This window comes from Crocuta crocuta, unplaced genomic scaffold, assembly GCF_008692635.1.
Source record: "Crocuta crocuta isolate KB4526 unplaced genomic scaffold, BGI_CrCroc_1.0 scaffold11, whole genome shotgun sequence".
NCBI classification, from domain to species: Eukaryota; Metazoa; Chordata; class Mammalia; order Carnivora; family Hyaenidae; genus Crocuta; species Crocuta crocuta.
The window spans coordinates 5554597-5575555 of NW_027528624.1; the positions used below are offsets into that span (position 1 = coordinate 5554597).

At 45.6% G+C, this 20959-nt stretch overlaps 1 protein-coding gene across 1 annotated transcript in view; it reads left to right on the top strand.

Moving 5' to 3' along the window:
• The first annotated feature begins 405 nt into the window (after positions 1–405).
• Positions 406–20959, top strand: part of IGF2R (insulin like growth factor 2 receptor) — an 83642-nt gene continuing 63088 nt past the window's right edge. Inside the window, exons 1-6 of the mRNA XM_077755076.1 lie at positions 406–563; positions 3532–3627; positions 4466–4605; positions 12907–13028; positions 14591–14689; positions 19128–19260. Coding sequence (XP_077611202.1) covers positions 406–563; positions 3532–3627; positions 4466–4605; positions 12907–13028; positions 14591–14689; positions 19128–19260 — 748 coding nt within the window. The remainder of the gene's footprint in view (positions 564–3531; positions 3628–4465; positions 4606–12906; positions 13029–14590; positions 14690–19127; positions 19261–20959) is intronic.

Here is a 20959-nt window from a genome sequence, read left to right on the forward strand (position 1 = left end):
CCACGGGTTCACTGCGTTTCCTCAGGGGCCACCCGTAGGTGGCTTCCTCAGTCTGGAGCCCACGCAATTCAGAATCTGTCATTTTGGTGGCATTTATTGCGACAGGACTTAAACGAAAGTTTTGTGGAATATTTTGTCAGTTTCAGTGTTGTAATTGAAACTATTTTCTGCAAAGTTAAAAACACTTGTAAGAATGGAAACGAAATGGAGCAGTTCACTTGAGTGGGGAAGCACTTGCCCTTGGAGCTCAGGTGGACCTGGCACATGTCACAGTTCTGTGGCCTTGGGCAGGGGACTTGGTCTTCTGAGCCTGGAATCTTTGGCTCCCAGGCCAAGGTGCTCAGGACTGTGGGCGGATGGTGGCTTTGCTGGGAGAGGCGTGCGGAACCACTGTCCTGGTCCCCCATGGCTTTCTTCCCGGTGGCCCTGGGCCTGCTGGTCATCGTTCTGGGAGGGGAGGCCGTGACGGCCCTGAGGAACTCTGTACCTAGCAAGAGCCAGCGTTGCGTGGTGGGCACTGCCAGTGGTGCTGGCGTCACAGCTGTGGATCTGGATCACTTACTGTGCCTACGTGCGTATCTAGAATTGTCAGGTTTGCACGGAAATGAATTTGGATTTTTGGAGAGTGGGAGGGGGACGTCGGCTAACTACGTTTCACGTTCTGGAAAGCGAGGTAGAATGGCAAGGGTCTTGTTTGCTTTTGCTAATGTTTCAAAGCCAAGGTTCTCGCACAGAAGACATTGGGTCCAGAAGAACAGTTTTTGTGGGGAATCGGCTGCCTCCTCTGAGGCCGAATGTCGCAAGACTGGGACTGTGTGCAGAGCTGCTGGCGTTGTTTCCCATTGACCAATGCTTCCTTGGGCCTTTGTGGTTCTCCCTGGTTCACCTCCTTGTGTCCCGTCCTTTCTGGGGTGGGGGTGGAGTGTAGGGTGGGAGCCACCGTGACCTGCAAGATGCAGATTGGAGTGTTAGACTCAAGGAAATGCCCACAAGGCTTTCAGACCTGTCTTGCTGCAGGAGATGTTTATAGCAGATGTATTTAAAGTAAGAAGTGGGTGTGTGTGTGTGTGTGTGTGTGTGTGTGAGAGAGAGAGAGAGAGAGAATGCATGCATGCATGCATGCACGCAGACGCACATGACATGCGTAGACTGCATTTGCACACAGCTTGCAAATATTTTCTTCCCAACATTTGGTAGTGTAGATTAGAAGCATGCTGTGGCCATTCTTTCATTTTTAAGTGATGTGACCAAGGAGTCTTCACCTGGGTGTTTCAGGCTGGGTTTGTGAGTGGCATTGAAGGTGCCAGCCTGGAGGGCAGCCCCCAGAAAGAAGCCAGCACCCAAGGACTGTCGTAGGGTCCTCATCATTCCTCACTCCCATAATCACTTACCATTTTGATACATCTTGACAAAGCAAAAGAGAAAAGAAATAAAATTGGACAGAGCATCATTTTTCTTTCTAGGGCCACTGATTTCCAGATAATCAAGACAATATTCCCCATTTTACTTTTCTCCCCCATCTCTTTTCTGCTCCCTAAACACACACTTTTTACAGCTACCTTATTTAAATATCACCTCTGCGAAACCAGCAGCGGATTTCTGTTTTTAAGAAAAGCATAACATTTTAGGTGCTGTGTGGATTGCTTTAGAGTTGACTCCTATCAGTTGATTCATTCTAAAATAATACCTTTATGTACCTCTCGTATACTTAGGACTGTGAAACACATTCATGATGCCACTACTAAGGTTTTATTTTATTTTGTTTATTTTAAATGTTTTATTTATTTCTAGGAGAGAGAGAGAGAGAGACAGCGTGAATAGGGGAGGGTCAGAGAGAGAGGGAGTCTCAGACTGAAACAGGCTTCAGGCTCTGAGCTGTCTGTCAGCACAGAGCCCGACGCGGGGCTCGAACCCACGAACCGCGAGATCATGACCTAAGCGAAAGTCGGACGCTTATCCAACTAAGCCACCCAGGCGCCCCCTAAGGTTTTAGGTTTGATGTCTTAGTATCCTAGAAAAACATAGTCATGGCTCTTGAATAAGAGATTAGTGATTTTCTTTAATGAACTGTAATTAATAGAAAAGTTTTACTAAAACTCGCCAAGTGAAAACACCAGCTTAAAATTTTAAGGAAAGATCCATAGTGTCTTTGAGTGGTCTTCCTTGGTTTCAAGTACAGCATTAAAACACTACATTGTTTAATCTGAAAAGCCCCCGTGTAGCCAGCCTTCCCCGTGTCCTTGACCTCACCTGTTGCTTGCTCTCCTCACCTGTCTCACTCCAGCCACATTGCCCTCTTGTGTTTTCCCTCGCGGTGCCAAGTTCATTCCCTCCTCGGGACCTAACAATGGTTTGTCCATCTGCTAGAATATTCATCCCACCACATCTTCCCCTGAGGTGCCCCTTTTTGTTGTCAGTGTCACAGGGCAAATAGTATCTCAGAAGACTTTTCAGTCTCAAGTAGGTCCTTGGTCACTTCCTGTCCCGCGCTGTTTTGTTTTGCCAGAGTGCTTGGCTCACCAGTGTGTGAATTGGTGTGCCTGCACATTTTATTTTTGTTTACTGTGTATGTGTTTACCTGTTTATGCTCTGTCCTCTCCTGGAGGGCAGGGAGCTTTTTTGGTCTGCCCTGAACATTGCTGTACCCCTCAGTGCAGAGAAATATTAAGAAATATTTCTGAAGCACATGAATAAAGGTTAGTGAAGGTCAAAAGAAACAGTCCTTTATTGATGACTTTCTCATGCCTGGTCATACTTGGGTTATTTTCTCTTCTCTTTAGCCCTCATGACTTTAGGAGATAACTCTAAGGGGTTACTGATAAAGACACCGAGTTCAAAACTGGTGGATGCCAGAGGGAAGGGGGGGTCTGGGGGCATAGATAACACGGGTGGAGGAGAGAGGGAGGTACAGGTTTCCAGTTACGGAATGAACAAGGCACGGGGATAAAAGGCACAGCGCAGGGAATAAAGTCCATGGTATTTAGCAGGCTGTATGGCGGCGGCAGATGGTGCCTGCACTTGCGGTGAGCACGGCCCAAGGAAGAGAGATGGTGAATCAGTGTTGCACACTTGAAACTAGTGTAGCATTGTGTGTCAACCAAACTGGAAAAAATAAAACTAAAAACTAAAAACAAGAATCTTACTTCAGTGGTAACAGCTTCTGAGGATGGTCTTCCCTCCAAGAGGGCCTGTTTTTCAGGTTTCCAGCAGCTCTGGCTGTCAGAACCTCGAGGGGAGCTCTGCTACCCTGGTGGGTGCTTCCGGGTGCTTCCTGTCCCTTTGCTTCTTGGCACATAAATTCGATCAGTGCCCACACCTAGGTTCAGGAGAACGCTTGGCTCCTTGCCTTCCGACACCCCGCTAATGGGGCTCCTTGGTTTCTGGAAAGGGCCCGGGGAGAGGGGGCGCACGTCTGGGCAGGGAGGGACGTGTGCCTGCTGTTCTGTGGAGTCTTTGTCTTGAGGCCCAGTGGAAGGGGGGCTCTGGGAAGTGCACTGCTCCTTCTGTGAGCAAGTGCCTTCTGTCCTCAAGATGCTGCTTTGGGGAGATCGACTCTGGCTACTCTCGAGTGGTCTCGGGGCTTAGCCACCTCCAGGTGTGCCCCTACCCCACCCTGGCAACTCCTGAGTGGGCTAAACCTAAGCCTTCTCTTCAGCGACTGTCGAATTAATACAGTACCTTTGCATTTTGCAAGGAACTTTTTCGTTGCTTTCCTCATTTCCTGTCTTTAGCCTTGCTGAGGAAATGACCCCTATTTTACAAAATGACAAAACATTCTCCCCAGGAAGAGTGGAGAATTGAGAGTAATTGTTTTGACAGCACCAACAAGCCATTATTTTGTCCCAAGTATGCAGACTGACTCCTTAACAGTTACTCAGTATTTACTTTGCCAGAGGTCTGAACAGAGACTGTTTTAATGCCTGTAAAATGCTTGCTGTAGTGGATCCAGCTCAAGGATATTTTGTTTGATTTTGAATCTGATAGTTGATTCATTGCACCACTTTGCCTTGTCCCTTTGGATGTGAACTGCAGCCATAAAAGGTAAAGCCAGAGACTCTCATGCCATAACTAGTTTTTATATAGAATAGCCAAAGTTTAAAACAATCCTTCGGCTTTTCAGCATTCCAGTGCGATTGGAAAGGTTACGATCTTCTATTCAACGTGACCCTTGGACGGTTACTTATGTGAGTTGATACTCTTAACGGTAGAATGTTAAGTATTTTGATGATGGTCAATCTCATGGCAGCTTCAGGGCGGACTGAACCAGAGCGAGGTGGTATTTAGTGGTTTCTGCCCTGGCTTCTGTTCAACTTAACATAGTTTGACTTCAGTATTTTTGGCTAATGAAAGTGTGTCTTCTAGGTTGTGGCAGTCTTAAGTAAATGTGGCTTGCATGTGAAACCAGGGAGAAGTTTAATTATTGGCAGATCAGTGACAGTGACAAATTGTTTTTCTTCCTTTCTAGTTATACATGGGAAGCTGTTGATACCAAAAATAACATGCTGTATAAGATCAGCGTCTGTGGAAATCTGGATATTGCCCAGTGTGGGCAATCAAGTGCTGTGTGTATGCACGACTTGAAGACAAACAGCTATCACTCTGTGGGTAAGTAGAGAGTTCCCCTCACCTTACTGGATGTATAGGATCCCAATTTTGCAAAAATGACCATGTATATATAGTTGTCTACACATATGCTTATATGTGCTTCTATACATTTTTAAATATTTTATAAAAAAGCGGTAACAATTTAGCTGTCCAACATGAAATCAAATTAGGTTACTTCCATCAGCCAATCATGAGGAATTGTGCACATTCGTATTTATTGATACAGAAGGATGTTTCTTATGTGGCTCTGCCGTCTTTTGTTTTTCTTAAACCCTGTCTTTACTTTCTCCCTCCTTCATGCTTATTTCCTCTAGCTAGTGCCCAGCCCCTTCCCTCCTTCTTCCTTTCTGCTTTCTTCTGTGGTTCTTTGATTCTCAGGTTGTCTGTGTTCACATGGGATCAGAGATGGTCACTGGTTTTCAGCTTACATTAAAAATTAAATAGTTCCGGGGACCGCCAGTCCCAGAGGAAAGAAGTGCAAACCTTTCTTTCCTAGAGCTCATTGCATTTCCCCAAATGCCCTCCTTTTGGGTTAGGGTCCCCTTCTCACTGGTGAGGATGATGGGCCCCAGCTGGCCGACAGCAGTAGCCCTGCCGAGTTCCATGGAACAGCAAAGGGGGAGAGGCTTAAAGGAAGAGGCGCAGGGCAGACCTAACCATGGCAGCTGTTTCCCTGGGTTGGGTCGCATGGATGTCCGCAGTGATCTTTGACCAACACAGTTTGAACGGTGCGGTGTGACCGTGAAGGACAGTCATGAAATGAAGGCCTGCGTGTGACTGGGGACAGTGTGGTGGCTGGGAGAGGGCACTCCGGTGTTTGCAGTTGGGACGGTCAGTTTGCTGTGGTAGCTCCGTCTGTCATTTTTAATGAAAATGCCCAAATACAGTTAAAAGGGTTTTTTAGAAAGTAATGTTTCGAGTGGTAAGAGTAAGTCTGTGAGGTTTGCTGGTGGAGGCGAGTTCTGTTGGTTTCCTTCTCTCCCCACGGGGATGCTGTCTAGACCAAAAACACCAGTAAGAGGGAGTTGAGGGCCAGGACAGAGAGCTGAGAAAGCACGATGTTCTGAGCTCTTGGGTTGGACAAATTTTATTTTCTGATGTATTTAAAAACTTGGAAATGATAGGGCCAACTTCTTGCTGTTCTATTTTGATGATTCATGAAGGGAGGCCACTGATGGAGCCTGTTGGTCACTGTTACTCAGGTTTCCAGGAAGAGGAAAGGTAGTTTTCCTCTCGATTTCACTATAATGTTTGACTACAGTGTTTCTGACTGGAATGCAACGTAACCGATGGATATCAGATACAGACGAGTAAGTCACTAGACGTATGATTTGTGAAGTTAGCTTGGCTGGACAAAATTTGACAATGACCAAGTTGAATTGGCTTTGAAAAGCAGCCTGGAGAGTTGATATTTCCTGAGAAGTAGATAGTGGATCCATTATAGATTCTTTGTGACAGTAGTGGGGTAACCGATCTGAAAAAATGCATTTTTAGAAAGCTGGGCCCAATGGAAGAGGAGAGGTTGGTTAAAGGGGAGAGGCCAAAGGTAACTAGATGAGTTAAAAGCCAAGTTACAGGTTGATTAAGATATAAACTAGCAGTTTTCAGTCTCATTTTACTCCCAGACACACCTGACAGATACTTTCCCCAGAGCTTCACACTCCCAGAGGGAGAGGGTGGACGCTGATGATGTAGACTTTGAGCATCGCCCTGTCCTTCACCTCAAGAAAGGAAACCAGTATAAGCGGATGCAAATGACCTTAACCCTAGCATAGAGATAATCTTGAACCAGATCTAGTTCTGCTAATTTGTGTTATGTAATAGAAATAACTGTGTTATTATAAATTCGGTTTTGGGGTGCCTGATGGCTCAGTCAGTTGAGTGTCCTGACCTCTGCTCAGGTTGTGATCTCACAGTTTGTGGGCTCAAGCCCCACATTGGGCTCCGTGCTAACAGTGTGGACGGAGCCTGGAGCCTGCCTCCGGTTTTGTGTCTCCTTTTCTCTCTGCCCCTCCCCTGCTCATGCTCTGTCTTTCTCAAAAATAAATACATGTAAAAAAATAAATTAAAAAAATTTGGCTTCACAACTAAATAACAACTAAATTTGTTGTGCACTTATGTGCAGGCATTATGTTTTTAAGTAGATTATCTTATTTAGTTCATTTAACAGCTTTTTGAAGTAGGCGACTCCATTTCCCTTATTTTATAAATGAAGACACTGAAGCACAAGATGGACGCAGGAGTTTGTCAGAGGTTGCATGATTATGGGTGTGGGTGCTGACAGGTGAGCTCCAGAGGCTGTGTCCTTATTTGGGGCCGTTTTGCTTTGTGAGTTATAGGGTCATATGGGACAGTTCTAGAGCTAATATAGGGAACCATGGTGGGAAATCTAAACTCCCAGCTCTGAGAGGGCAGCTGAGAAACTAACTTCCTATGAGCTTGCTAGAAAGGAAAAAAATGTGAATTTTGAAAACAGCTACCAAAACTGGAGCTCCCAATAGATAAAGAGGAACAGAAAAGCTAGGGTAGTAAGAGGTCAAAATATATAAAGTTTGGGTGTAATTTAGTGGTTTGTCTGTTAGGAAACTGCTTTAGACCTCTCTTTCATGCCCTATAGCAGAAATTACAGATCAGTTAAAATTAAAATAAAATGATAGAATATCGGGAAGAAATGTAGCAAAATGAATATATAATCTATATTATGTAATATGTAATCTAGGTTATATAATATATAATCTAAATATATATAATTTAGATTATATATTATATAATCTAGAGGTAGGAACTTCTTTTAAATGATTAGAAAAACAAACACCCCAGGGCACCTGGGTGGCTCAGTCACTTAAGTGTCGGCTCTTGGTATTAGCTCAGGTCATGATTTCACAGGACATGAGATCGAGCCCCATGCCAATGGGATTCTCTCTCTCCCCCTCTCTCTGCCCCTCTCCCCCCCTCAAAATAAGTAAATAAACTTAAAGAAAAAAAAAAAAAAGGAACGGCAAACAACCAGAGGAAAAATGGCCAAGTCTGAAGACCAGCAATTTACAAAAGAAATCCAGGATGGTCAGTATAACTTCATTAGTAAGCCAGGTGTAAATGCAAATCAAAGCAGTAATGAAGTTTCATCTTTTTACTATCACATTGACAGAAGTTTAAATAGTTGAATCATAGAGCGTTGGTAAGGAGTCTAAACGGGGCACATTCCCTGTATTGCAACGGGAAGGTGGTTCTGTAATCCTTTGGGGAAGGTAATCATCAATACGAGATTTACAGTGCCCACAAAGGCTGTTTTTGTACTTAGAAGTGAATATTAAGACCTCAACTTTGGTTTAAACAATACTACCTTAGTTTTGATTTAAAAAAAAAATCATATATTGGTTCTTTCTTAGGCAAATGATACTGCTACGTATATAAATCTAGCAGAGTTTAGCTGTTACTTTTATGGGACCCATGAACAGCATTTGGTTCTGTTTATAACCTAGCTGAACCACCGTCACCACAATTTAAAATGATTTATACATTTTACCTATTTGATTTCCTTTTAAAGTACTTCCTATGTCTAATCTGAAAATTAGAACTTAAATACTTCTAATACTGTGTCTCCAGTCTCCATCAGTTGCTCAGTTATAACCTGTGGATTGGAGTCATAACCTTGAACATTACAAGTATTCAGAAATACAGTGTTCACGTTCCTCCTGACATCCCAAATGTTAATTCTTTGGCCTTAATTGAGTTCATCTTTCTGAGGGCTAAAAACTACATATGTACTTCAGAAAACCTGGTAGCAGCCCACGTAACTGAGGTAACATACCCACCAGGGAAGAGTGTTAATTGCGGTTACTCACCATCAAAGCCTGGGATTCTGACTGGCTTCTTGCTGGTGATGTGGGTAGGACACCGTGAATCCGGTTGTAGTTGCTGCATCAAGTGACTTCATTTACTCTCGGGAGGCCGGCCCCTGACTTCAGATGCTAGTCGTACGCTTCGATTCTTGTGCAGACTCAGGGAAATCTATGCCGGCCGTTCAGGTTGATCGCTTATTGAGTTTTGCATCTCTGACTCCTAAGATGTGAAAACCTCTTTTCCTCTTAAGGCCGGTATTCTTTCCTTTTTTAAAAACCATATTATTCTATTGGGTATTTAAGATGATATCTGGTTGAGTTTTTCCTGTTTCTGTCTTACAGTCTCTCTGAGAGTCTGGCAGTAAGATCTGTTAGATTTTGAAACCCAGATTCCCATAACCCACTTTGTAAATCTTAACCAGTAGAGGAATTACTGTATACAGATTTTTTTGTACAAGATTGTGTTTGCTTTTTTTTTTTGGTAGCATTGTTAACTGTGGCCAGTGTGCTGGTCCACCCTGACTGTATGGGGCTAGTTCAACAAGTTGTATATTTTATTCTGATTGACTTGGTTAAGTCACATTTTAAAAGATATATATATATATATATAAATTAGATCTTCGAACAGCCAACACTTAATATTCATTTATTTATTTATAACAAATACTTGAATGAATCGGTCACTAAAACAGACAATTTCCTTTTCTTGTGGAGCTTACATACTGGTCGTTGAGTGGGAGATAGACAAACACAAACACTGGCTAGGCAGCGTGTTCGAATATGCTGGCTGTAAAAAAGGCAAGGACAGGCCGTCAGGGGTGCTGGAGGTCTCGGGAGTGTGTGTGTTCAAGAATATTAAACGGGGTTAAGTGTCGCTGAGAAAGTGACATTTAAGCAAAGACTTGGCACTGAGGGAGGGAGTCAGGTGGCTCTGGGGGAGCAGCCAGTGCAGGGGACAGAGGGGGTAGTATCAGACAGGGGTGGGTCACTGGTGGTAGCAAGAATAGAAATCTCTTCTGAAGAGTGTTAATACAAAGAGAGGCAGAAAAATGAGGCAGCAGCTGGAAGGGAAAATTGGGCAGCGAGGAGGCTTCTTCGTTTGGTGAAAGAACACGTGAATAGTACACGTTGAAGGACACGACACAGTCAAGAAGGGAGAGTGGGCAACGGGGGAAGCCTTGCTGGGGCACATTGGTGACTAGCACGGGGAGGGCTGCCTGCCCGTCTGACAGGCTCTGCTCGAGGTGTTGGGGAGGCCCGGCGGCCGTGCGGTGGGCCCCGAGGCCGCCTGCGAAGTCGGGGCTGCCGGGGCTTGCAGCCTCAGCGAGGCCGAGTTGCGAGCTCGGCTGGGCTCGGCCGGGGACGCCGAGGGTTGCAGGCGAGGTCTGGTAGGCCTGGAGCGCGGCCTGGTCTGGCGGGATCTGGTGAGCGCGGCNTGGAGAGCGCGGCCTGGAGGACCCGGCGCGGTCTAGTCTGGTGGGGCCTCGCCAGCGCGGTCTGGTCGGGTGGGCCCGGGCGAGCTCGGCCTGGTCTGGCGGACCCGGCCTGGAGAGCGCGGTCTGGAGGNGCCCTCTGCGTTCTCTTTTCAGGGCGGACCCAGCTGTTATGAGGAACCCCCAGGAGCTCTGGGCTCAGGGCCGGAAGGGGCCGCTGTGTGGGGGGACAGGAGCGGGGGAGGGTCTTCAAGGTGGGGGCAGGGTGCGGCCTGTGAGCGCCCCCTTCTGGCCACAGCGCGTGCCGCTTCCTGTGGTCCTCGCCCGCCTCCGCGTCTCCTGGAGCGCGGCGCTGCAGGGGCGTCGAAGCCCCGCCCCGCCCCGGGCCTAGACACGCCTGCCGTGGGCGGGCCTTGCGGGCGCTGTCCTCGGTCCCGGAGACTCCACCGGGCTTCTGTGGTCTTCTGGTAGAGGAAGATTCTCGGACAGACCCTGGTAGTTTTAGGAGAGAGAATGATTCAGGCGGACCTTTTCACAAAGGCGGGGAGGCAGGCAGGCAGGAGAAAGAACCAATGTACTGTGAGCCTGGCGCTGTGGGGGCAGCTCTGAAACCCGTTATCCTCTCTCCACTGGCATCTTAATTTTGACTCCTCCCCCTCTTCCTCCTTTCTTTTTCTTTTTTTAAAAGATTTCAGGTATTTGTATCGAAATGGACCAGTTATAATCCCGAGTTCATGATATGCAGTCATAACTAATCCATGGGCTTACCTTTTTCTGTTTCTTAATTAGTTGTTTTGGATAATATAATGAGCCCCATCTCTAACAAAGTCTAGGAACCTGAGAATAACCACTACCTCTGTGTTTTCCTCATCCCCATTTTTATATTATTATATGACATTAATATTATATAGGAATAATTACCCTATATTTAAATTTTTCTTCCCTTTCTTTGTCTCTCCCTGTGTCTCTGCCTCTCAAAAGTCTCTCTCTCTCTGTGTGCCCATGTGTGCGCGTGCCCCCGTGGTTGCGCGATATTTTCAATTTTACAGAAAGTGTATATCACGCTATATGTAATTTTCTGGGACTTAAAGTGGTAACAACACTATTATGTTTCTAAAGATGGGCCGTATTGTTATCTTTTACTGTGATTTGCTCCTACTAACACTTTTGTAATATTGTGTGGCTCTCCCAAAGGTAAGTTATCCCCTGTTCTTTTGATGGGCATTTGGGTTGTTTCCACAGTTTTGCTAGTGTGAGAAACACAAGATGTTCTTTCATGGTTTTCTTGTTATATATATATGTGCGTAATTTTCTTTTGTGTACATATCTAAGAGTTGAGTACGTAGGTCACAGGATCCATGGATGTTAGGACATAATGCTGTGCTGGAGCAACAAAGGCGTGCTAGGCTATCTCTTCCCCAACATTGGGTATTTAACTTTCGTCAGTGGAATGGTAGTAATCGTCATGCCGTGTGGTCTCAATATGCAGTTCCTTGATCACCAGTGGTGTCGCACATCTCTTCATGTATTTACTGACATGGTTTTCTCCCCTTTGATCCTATCTGGTCCATTTTGTATTGGGTTATCTATCGCATGTGATCTAGTCTGTCTCTCTAGAAGCTTTAGAATTTTCTCTTTACCTTTGATGTTAAAATTCCCCATGACATGACTAGGTGTGGGTCTTTCCTTTTTGTCTTCTTTTTGTATGTTTTTTTTCAGTCAGATGTTATCTTATTTCATGTTCTAGGATTATAAAAAAATTNGTAGGTGTGGGTCTTTCCTTTTTGCCTTCTTTTTGTATGTTTTTTTTTCAGTCAGATGTTATCTTATTTCATGTTCTAGGATTATAAAAAAATTTTTTTTGGTGTGTGAGTGTATATATTTTTGATGCCAGTTCTGTGTATCTCTCAGTTTAGAACTTATTTCTGTTTTCCTTAAGCTATTTTTTTTGATGAATGTAAACTTTCAAATTTAGTAAATCAAATATATTGACATTTTGGAGTTACTGCTTTTGAGTCTTAAATATTTTTCTACATAAAGATCTAAAAGATAACTATTTTCTACTAAGAGTTCTAAAGTTTGGTGTTTGATGTTTATTTAACTCTTTGAAAGTTGATTTTCATATACAGTGGTGGGTTAGGGATTCAATTTTTATCTTTTTTTCCATTTTTTCCCCTCAGTTCCATTTGTTGAATAGTCTCTTCTTTGCCCAGTGATCTATTACTCTGTCATATATCAAGGTTTGATTCACACATATCTGTCTGTGGTCTCTGTCCTAATCTGCTTATACTAATTATCAGCATTTCATATGGTATGGACATTTTGTTCTGGATTATTATAGTAATATACCAGGCAAACTGAGATGTAATCACCCCACTTGTTGGCCATTCTAAAGAACTGTGATTTTTGAGGCTGTCACTTGTGTTGAGCATCAGGTTCTATGTCAGTGATGAATCACTAAATCTACTCCTGAAACCAATGTTACACTATATGATAACTAACTAGAATTTAAGTAAAAATTTGAAGGAAAAATTTTTGCTTTGAGGTATGATGGGAATTTATTGAAGAACTTGAGCAGTTGAGCTATATATTCTGACTGAAGATCCCATCTGTCGAGGTGGATGGGGAGGGAGGGTGGTGAGAGACAGAAGTGGAGCAAGGGGGGATGGATCCTATGCTACTGCCAGAGTGTAGGTAAGGGATGATGGTGGTTTTAGTAGCAGCGGTAGTAGAGGGGGAGAGATGTGGATGGATTTGAGATGCAGGGAAAGCCATTAGAATCTTCTGACACTGAAATGTGGTAGATGAGAGAAAGATAGGACTCACTTGCAATGTGTTTGGGTCTCGAACAGCTGGGTGGATGGAGATGCCATTCCTCAGATGGAGAATCTGGGAAGGGGACAGCCGGTACGTTTTATGAGCTTTCAGATGAATTATAGGACCGCTTTTAATTTGCTTTTGCTTGGAAATGGCTTTATGGTCATGAATGTTTTATAGCTTGTTCATGCTCTTTTCTTTCCAAATAGGTGATTCTTCTTCGAAAACTGTAACCAGATCTCTTCTGGAATTCAATACAACAGAGACCTGTAAGCAAAACCGAAATCACAAAATCCAGAGTAGCATCACCTTCTTATGTGGGAAAACCTTGGTGAGTCCACACAGAGTCACTTTATAATGTTCGTTTTGTTAAAAATGTTTGCCCGGTGGACATTTTTGCCACAGTGTTACTCCAGGAAGAATAAGGGAGCAAAATTAAAAGCACAAACAGCAACTCTAACCAAAACGCCATCGCCATTAAGAACCAATAGGTAAACAAACCCTAGCCTCTAGTTACCACTTTTAAGTGAAACTTGATCTACATCCTGTGTGAAACTACAATTCAAGGTGATTAGTGTGTTTAAACTCAAAACCCTGTTGAATGTTTACATTGCGGGCATAATTATTTTTTCCAAAACTTCTTTTCATAGCATTTTATTTTGGTAGTTTTTAGGGCAATACACTTATTTTTTTAAGAAAGGTTTTCGTTTTCTCATTTACACTAAATTGGAGAGACCAACATCTGTCTAGGAGAAGCCTTGGCCAGTGGATAATGGCCACTAATAATCACCTTTTCAAGTGTTACTGGTATTGAAAGGGGACATAATTATTTGAAGCATGATGTTTGTTCTTACTCTCTGCATATTGCATGGGAGTTTTTGCTTTTAATTTCTAGTATTCAGAAAGGGACTTGCAGTGAATAACTGCCAGCTTTTAGGAGAGGCAATTTATGTACAAGTCTTACAAATGTTCTCTAATCAGAGTAAGAGCGCAAGTGCTTGGAAAAATAAGGTTGAGTGAAACTCGTGGGTACCAGTTTGCTTTAAAGTATCATTTTAGAATTCGGTGCTGTTGACTGTTGCGTCTTCAGGCCTCTAAAGTTTCCTCTGAAGAACTTTAAAAATAGAACTTACATTGTTAATTTTGGACCAGCCTGTCAGTCTCACTGTTGTCTATGTTGAAATCTTGGAAAAAGCTCTGTTTGCAGTGGTATGAAATATGGAGGTCTGTGCTACAGAATAAGCTAGCTGCCGCTTCAATTTTAACTAACTTCCTTCAGGAATTCTGTGTTCACCATACAAGGTCCAGAATTGCGAAGAACTCCCTAGCTTTGCGCGTGGGAGTGTGGCAGTAAATTCGGTGTCACGTGTCCCCCGGCGGCACTGTGGTTGACCAGTTTGGAGTCCATGTTGGTTGCAGTCTGTTAGGAGAGGCTGCCCTTGAGTGTGGGGGTGTCTGGAGTGAGGCTGGTGTGTGAACTCGGTCGGGTCCAGATGGGCCTCCGTCCTCAGCTTACAGGAAGTATGAGGTCACATTTTCTGGCTTTGATTTTGTTGGCATTTGGTTAAGAGAACATTTGGAGTTTCAGAGTGGAAGGGCTCTGAGGATTGCATCCCATGAGTTTACTGTGCTTTGCATAGTTGGGGCAGTAGAACAGTTTTGGACCGATTATACCAAAATTCCAACATGATTTCACGAAGCTTTTGTCTCATAATTTTTGGGTTTGGGAACTTCTTGATGACCTTGATTAAATAAAACAGTTGTGTGCTCCCTCCTCCCCTTCTTCTTTCTGCTTTTAAAATCTTCATTAGCCTTGTTTCTAACTTTAAGAGGGGGGTGAGCCTTACAATATACAGTATTGTCTATTTTTACTTTTTTTTTTTTAAAAAATAGGGAACTCCTGAATTTGTAACTGCAACAGACTGTGTGCATTACTTTGAATGGAGGACTTCTGCAGCCTGCAAGAAAGACATATTTAAAGCTAATAAAGAGGTAACAAGGGGGCTCAGGGTCACGTGCTTGACGTTCTGGGTTTAAGAGTTGAAATATTGGCACAAACCTTTTGGGAGGAAAATCTTTTAGTTTTCAGATTCCGTTTGAGCAGAGATAACCATATGATTTCATTTTTAACATGAGGCTGTGTAGTTCTTATTTTTAGGACAGGGCATTTAAAATATCACAGGATAGGATTAGAAATAGACTGGCTCACCGTCTAGTTGCTCAGTTAGTTCTTGGTTTCTGGGGCTGTGCAATATGGTGACTAACGAGGTCGAGCTTGAGTTCAGGTGATTCACTCTCCCTACCAGCCCCGTTTCCCCCACCGTGGGGTGCTTCTGGGTGCTTCTGGGTGCTTCCCGAGTCCAGGCCAGGTGTCTCCAGCCCTTCAGTTCTCTGCCAGTTCACCTCGGAGACTTAGTTGGCTCCTGTCACTCCTTCTCCTCTCTCTGGTGTTTGCTCAAGTCGTTCTTGGTGATTAATGAAGCGTCGTCCCTGAGCCCAGAGACTCGAGTTGGCTCAGAGCAGACGGCACGCCCCTGCCGCTCCGCTCCTCACACCATCCCGGGTCTGAAAGGGGGTCCTGTGCTCACCTAGATGACAGCCTCCGTGGGTTGTTACTCTCACGTCTGTCCGGTAGTTGTGTGTTCTGAAAGATTGGGTTCACAGGCTCTCTCAGGCTCTGGGAGTTGACAGACGGGGGGCAGTCCGGTATGTTCCGTGATGGCCTAAGACAGTGCCGTTTAAGGACAACGAAAAGAGAGGTGGTTGTTTTTTAAAAGTAAAGCCAAATTCAGTTATAAAGAATAAATTATCCGGAGTCTCTCAAATATGGGAGTCTTTAAAAGAAAAGACAGTCTGATAGGAAAGCGGCGGAGGCAAAATGTCGCCTCCCGGAAAGAGCATAACGAATACTCAACCAGAAAGAAGCTTCCGGTGTGGGAAGAATGAACGCCTAAGAAAAATGACACCGACGTCGAGGCGACTGTGTCACATTAAACCTTGAGTTTTAACACTTAGGTCAAGCTCTTTGCCAACATATCTCGGTGAGTGGTGGGAAAAGCACGTCAGGGCCACAGAGACACAGGCCTCCTGCCCTCTTGTGGGGCCGCAGACCGCTCCGGCCCCACGGGTGGCCCTGGGGCTCTGGTCTTCCAGCCGGGCTTCCCAGTGTAACCGGTGCTTCCTCTTACCTCGCCTGGCTGAGCTGACAATTGTCTCCCTCCACCTGGGGGAAAGCCCATTCTCAAAATAAATCCATAAAGAGCGACCTGTTTTCTGTGTTCTTTGTGTCACAGGCTACAGACCCTGGACCAAATCCTGCCCCCTTGACCTGTGTTTGTGCAGCCCTCGAACTAACAACAGGTTTTACATTTTTACAGGATTGTAAAAAAACAAAAAACAAAGAAGAACAACAGAGACCCGTGTGATTTACAAAGCTTAAAATAATGTATTGTGTTGCCGTTTATAGGAAATTGAGCGGGCCCTTGTTCTGAATTAGTTAAAAAAAATTTTTTTTTTTAAAACATTTATTTGTTTTTGAGAGACAGAGACAGAGCATGAGCAGGGGAGGGGCAGAGAGAGAGGGAGACACAGGATCCGAAGCAGCTCCAGGCCCTGAGATAGCTGTCAGCACAGAGCCCGACATGGGGCTCAAACTCACCAGCCATGAGATCATGACCTGAGCCGAAGTCGGACACTTAACCAGCTGAGCCACCCAGGTGCCCTGAATTAGTTTTTGGTATGTGAAGGGAGAGGTATAGCCCTCCTTTTTTTTTTTCCCCCAAAACATTGACATTTCATTTCTCTTAGAAGCCGACCACGAGGTTCATGGGCACCGTGCATTGTGGCCTCAGCAGTCCTCTCTTTAGGTCTGGTTGGTGGCCAGGGCTTTATTCATTCAGTTTTCATTTATTAAGGGGCTGTCGTGGGCCAAGAAGTAGGAATTTCATTAAATTTCAAAAAGGTTCTTGCTTTTCAGAGAACCCATAAACCTACAGCGTGGAGGGCATGTCCTCATTCACGACCTGGGTTCATCCTGCCTCAGGTACAGGTAAACTGAGGCAGGAAGAGGACGGTGGCCGTCTGAAAGCAGTGCCGTCACTGTTAGCAAATGATAATCAAGTAGATTTCCTTTCCTCTGTTTTTGGTAAGACTTGATTCCACCTTACGGGCTATGGTATCACTTCAAAAACTAGTACATGTTTCATGTACAGCCCCCAACCAACCAGATTTGTTTTTCACCTTTCATTTCTGCTGTCACTTTTGCGTTGCCAGATTTAGAATCATTTGGTGGGCAAACATCAGGGTAGCCTCAGACGCTGGCTTTACAGCCTGGTGGTACCGTGCTTGTCTAGTGGATTCTGGGTGGGGTTTTTTTTCTTTTAAGATAATTATTTCTTTAAAATATTGTGGATGTATGTCCCTTTACGTGGCACCCTTGGGAACACAGGAAATTCCGAACTGGCTTGCCAGTGTTCTTCCCAGAGTTCCATAAATACAGCTAATATACGTACGGCGCTAACAAGGTTGATTCATTGTGTGGTGTTTGAAGCTGGCAAACGACCTCCTTCCCGGCGGCTACATTCCTGCTCTTATGAATGTCTCCATTGCTCCGCTCAGTGGAGCAGGAAGTGGGGAGGACTTTCCCCAGGAGCCTTCGCTGTTTTTCCGATGCACGCTCCAATTCTGTGGGGCGCTGTGCGAGGCGTGTCCTCTGTTCCTTCCTGGAGTAGCGGGCCGGCCAGAAGTTGCTAAAACTGCCTTGAGCCGGGTGTCTGCGGACCTTGCTTCCTGGAATCTCTCGAGCCTTTTGGTGAAACTGAGCTAGTTTGGAACTACGAGTTCTTTCACACGTGGCCCCGGCTTTCCTTCCCGCCGCGTGCCAGCCCCCGCCCTTGCTTCACAGGCCTGCCTTTTGTAGCTAGAGAGGTGCTCCCTGCCTCCCGTTCCCACCCACCAGCCGGGTGGCACCCCGCTCGAGTTCTGGTTCCGTATTAACCTCGCTGGAGGATGACGGGCTTTCCGTGTGCAGGATTCTGGACTCCGTGGTCGCTCTCTCGCTGGAACCTCGTCACTGTCTGCAGCAGTAACTGTCACCGTGGCTGCTCTGTGCAGGAGGCAGTGTGAGGCCTGGCGTCCGGCCTTCTGGCCCTGCTGTGGGCTCCGTGTGCCCGTGTCCTGCAAGCGGAGGTGCCGGCCCCTCCGTCAGCAGAGGGGCCGCCGACCAACCATGTGGCCATTGGGGGACTTCACTCTTGGGTCTGGTTGAAGGGAGTTCACGTGTCCCCTGAGGTGGTTTGATTTGATCTCTGCGAATCTCTGAGAACAGCACTGGGGAAGAGGGTCAGTAGGTCAGAGTGTTCCTGCGGGTTTGGTGGCCTCTTTCCAAGAACAATTTTTTAGCTAAACAGTAAGCAGCTAATTTTTGTTGTACAGATCTGCCTGGGAATAGCTTCAGCCTTTTTTTCAGTCAATTTTAGGAAAACCGTCCTTTGAAAGTGATGTAGCATATTACTGTGAAATGATCACCGAGGGGCGCCTGGGTGGCTCGGGCGGTTGAGTATCGGACTTTGGCTCAGGTCGTGATCTTGCGGTTCACGAGTTCTTGGCCTGCGTCGGGCTCAGGCTCGCTGCTGTCAGCTTGGAGCCTGCTTCAGATTCTGTGTCTCCCTCTTCTGCCCCTCTCCCTCCCCCTGCCAAAAAAATGAATAAACGTTAATGATTGTCAAGAATGTGAATTTTTGGGTATCCCTTGGCAGGGCGATTAAAGGGGTATTTCTGTAAAGACATGGCAGCACACGGTATTAGATGACCAGGGCCTGTTTTATTCTTGGGCACATCTCTGGGCTTGAATGCTTTGCCTTCAGAAATAGGTAGACCTTGTGGGGCGCCTGGGTGGCTTAGTCGGTTAAGCGTCCGACTTTCGCTTAGGTCATGATCTCGCGGTNTAGACCTTGTAAAGCACAGGGTCTTCCAAATGGGTTCCTTGAAATTTTGAAAATAAGAGGACGTTAGTTTATAGAGATGAGAGAGAGAGGGGTCCTAAGTTAGAATCCAGTAAGGGTTGGATTAGGTGCGCAGAGGAGGAACGTGTCTTCAGAGGTTCCTGAACTGGTGTTTAAGGAGGCACCGTCAGGTTGTAGGTGTTATCCTAAGCCCATTGCTTAGGGCTACAGCAGTGACAGAATCCCTGTCTTCAGGGGGCTTACACTCTTGTGGGGGAAAGCTGACCGGGTGGCAGATGGCTGTGCCCGGAAGGACACCTTNGAGGGTGGTGCTAAATGCAGAGCCACCGAAGCTCTTCACCTTTCTGCTGTCACCGGGGGACCCTGAGCAGCGGAGACCAGTGTTAAATGACGTTGGCCAGAGGCTCCACCCAGCCAGTAGCACGAGAAGGTGTGTGTCAAAGACTGTTTCTCTTCCTTTCTTCTAGGTGCCATGCTATGTTTTTGATGGAGAGTTCAAGAAGCACGATTTAAACCCACTGATCAAGATTAGCGGAGGTTACTTGGTGGATGACTCTGACCCAGACACTTCGTTGTTCATCAATGTTTGTAGAGACATAGGTAGGTTTGGGGGTGGTGGTGGTGAAGGATTTCTTAGAAGGCTTCAGTATCTGTGCCCTTCGGCCATTATTCCGAGCTGGAATACCCATGTCGTCGCCTGGGCCCCCGATGAAGCTGGGAAGATGTGGTCTGTGCACGACCCCACTCTGGGCTCGCAGTCAGTTCTGATCCCGGTCGCAGATTTTATCCAGGATGGACCAACTTCCCAGTGTGTTCCCTCTGCCAGACACATTGGTTCCAGGTTCTCCCATAACTGACTTCCGGAGAGACGGTGGGAAGAACTGATAGGGTGGGTGTGCCGGGCGCCCCGAGACCTGCTGGAGCGGGCTGAGCCAGCCCTCCTGGGAGGGCTGTGGGGAGGGGCGTCTCTAGCTGGCTGTGTGGACCTCAGTCTGTCGGCTCTGTGTTGTAGGCCAGGAGAAAGGGAGAGAAGGAGGTTGGTCAAGTAACCTTGGGGACTTGGTCGTGCTGCGTGTTTTGGCCCAAGCCAGCTTCTCGCGTGGCTTCCTCACAGGTGCTAGGAGCGGTGTGAGAAGCTGGGGCGTCTTCGCTCAGTTAACTGAAGGCTGTAAATGGTCTTTATCTAAATGGGGCCTTAAGAATTTTTACTAATAAACCTGTGCTCTGGCAGCAGCTTCTAAGACCCAGCTTTGCGTGTCCTGCAGGGGCGAGGAGTTGTTAGTCCTGAAGGCCGAGACTTGTGTCTCTGCCATGTGCAGAGTAAATCACCGGTAAATCGTGCCGCTGACGAGCTAACGAAAGAGATCATTTCTGTGTTTTCTTTAAGTTCCTGTTTCTCACATAGCACATGGGACTTTGGCCTTAGAAAAATTTGGGGAAAAATGTTTAATTTTTTTTTTTAATTTTCAAAAAATGTTTTATTTATTTTGAGAGAGAGAACACCCCCATGAGTGGTGGAGGGGCAGAGAGGAGGACAGAGAGAATCCCAAGCAGGCTCCATGCTGTCAGCACAGAGCCAGGTGCGGGACTGTATCCCACAAACTGCGAAATGCTGACCTGAGCCAAAGCAAGTCTTAAGCTTAACTTGACTGAGCCACCCAGGTGCCCCTAAATTCGGAGAAAATTTTAAAAATAAACTCTGAGCACAAGGGCGTGGCTGGGTGGAAGTTACCTGAGTTTACAGTTATTTGAATTGTGTACAAATACATTATATACCATTTTGATTTTTTTAAAGTTTGTTTATTTTGATAGAGGGAGGGGGAGGGAGGAGCAAAGAGAAGAGAATTCAGCACTGTTAGCACAGAGCCCGACGCAGGGGCTCGAACTCACAAACCACAAGATCATGACCTGAGCTGAAATTAAAGAGTTGGACGCTTAACCGACTGAGCCTCCCAGGCACCCCACCGTTTTGATAATTTTCAAACAGTTTTAAAAAGTGAGTATACCACATACGTGGTTCACTAAAAGTGACTAGTGGTAATTTTAGATTTTTGTGTGTGTCAGGCTCTTTACGTCATTCTTTTGTTCTCCAAGGACAGCTTTCAATGTTCTTCTGGAAAAAGCCAGATAGAGTCTTTGTCTTAAATGGGCCTGTAACTCAAATTTGATTATAAAGCTGAAAAGTCTGGCAGATGATTGAATTCTGAAATAATACGCCCTTTTAGCTTAGAAAACATTTAGATTCCTGGTCTTTTTACCATTTTGAGGATTCTCTGAATTCAGTGGAGATATTGTTATA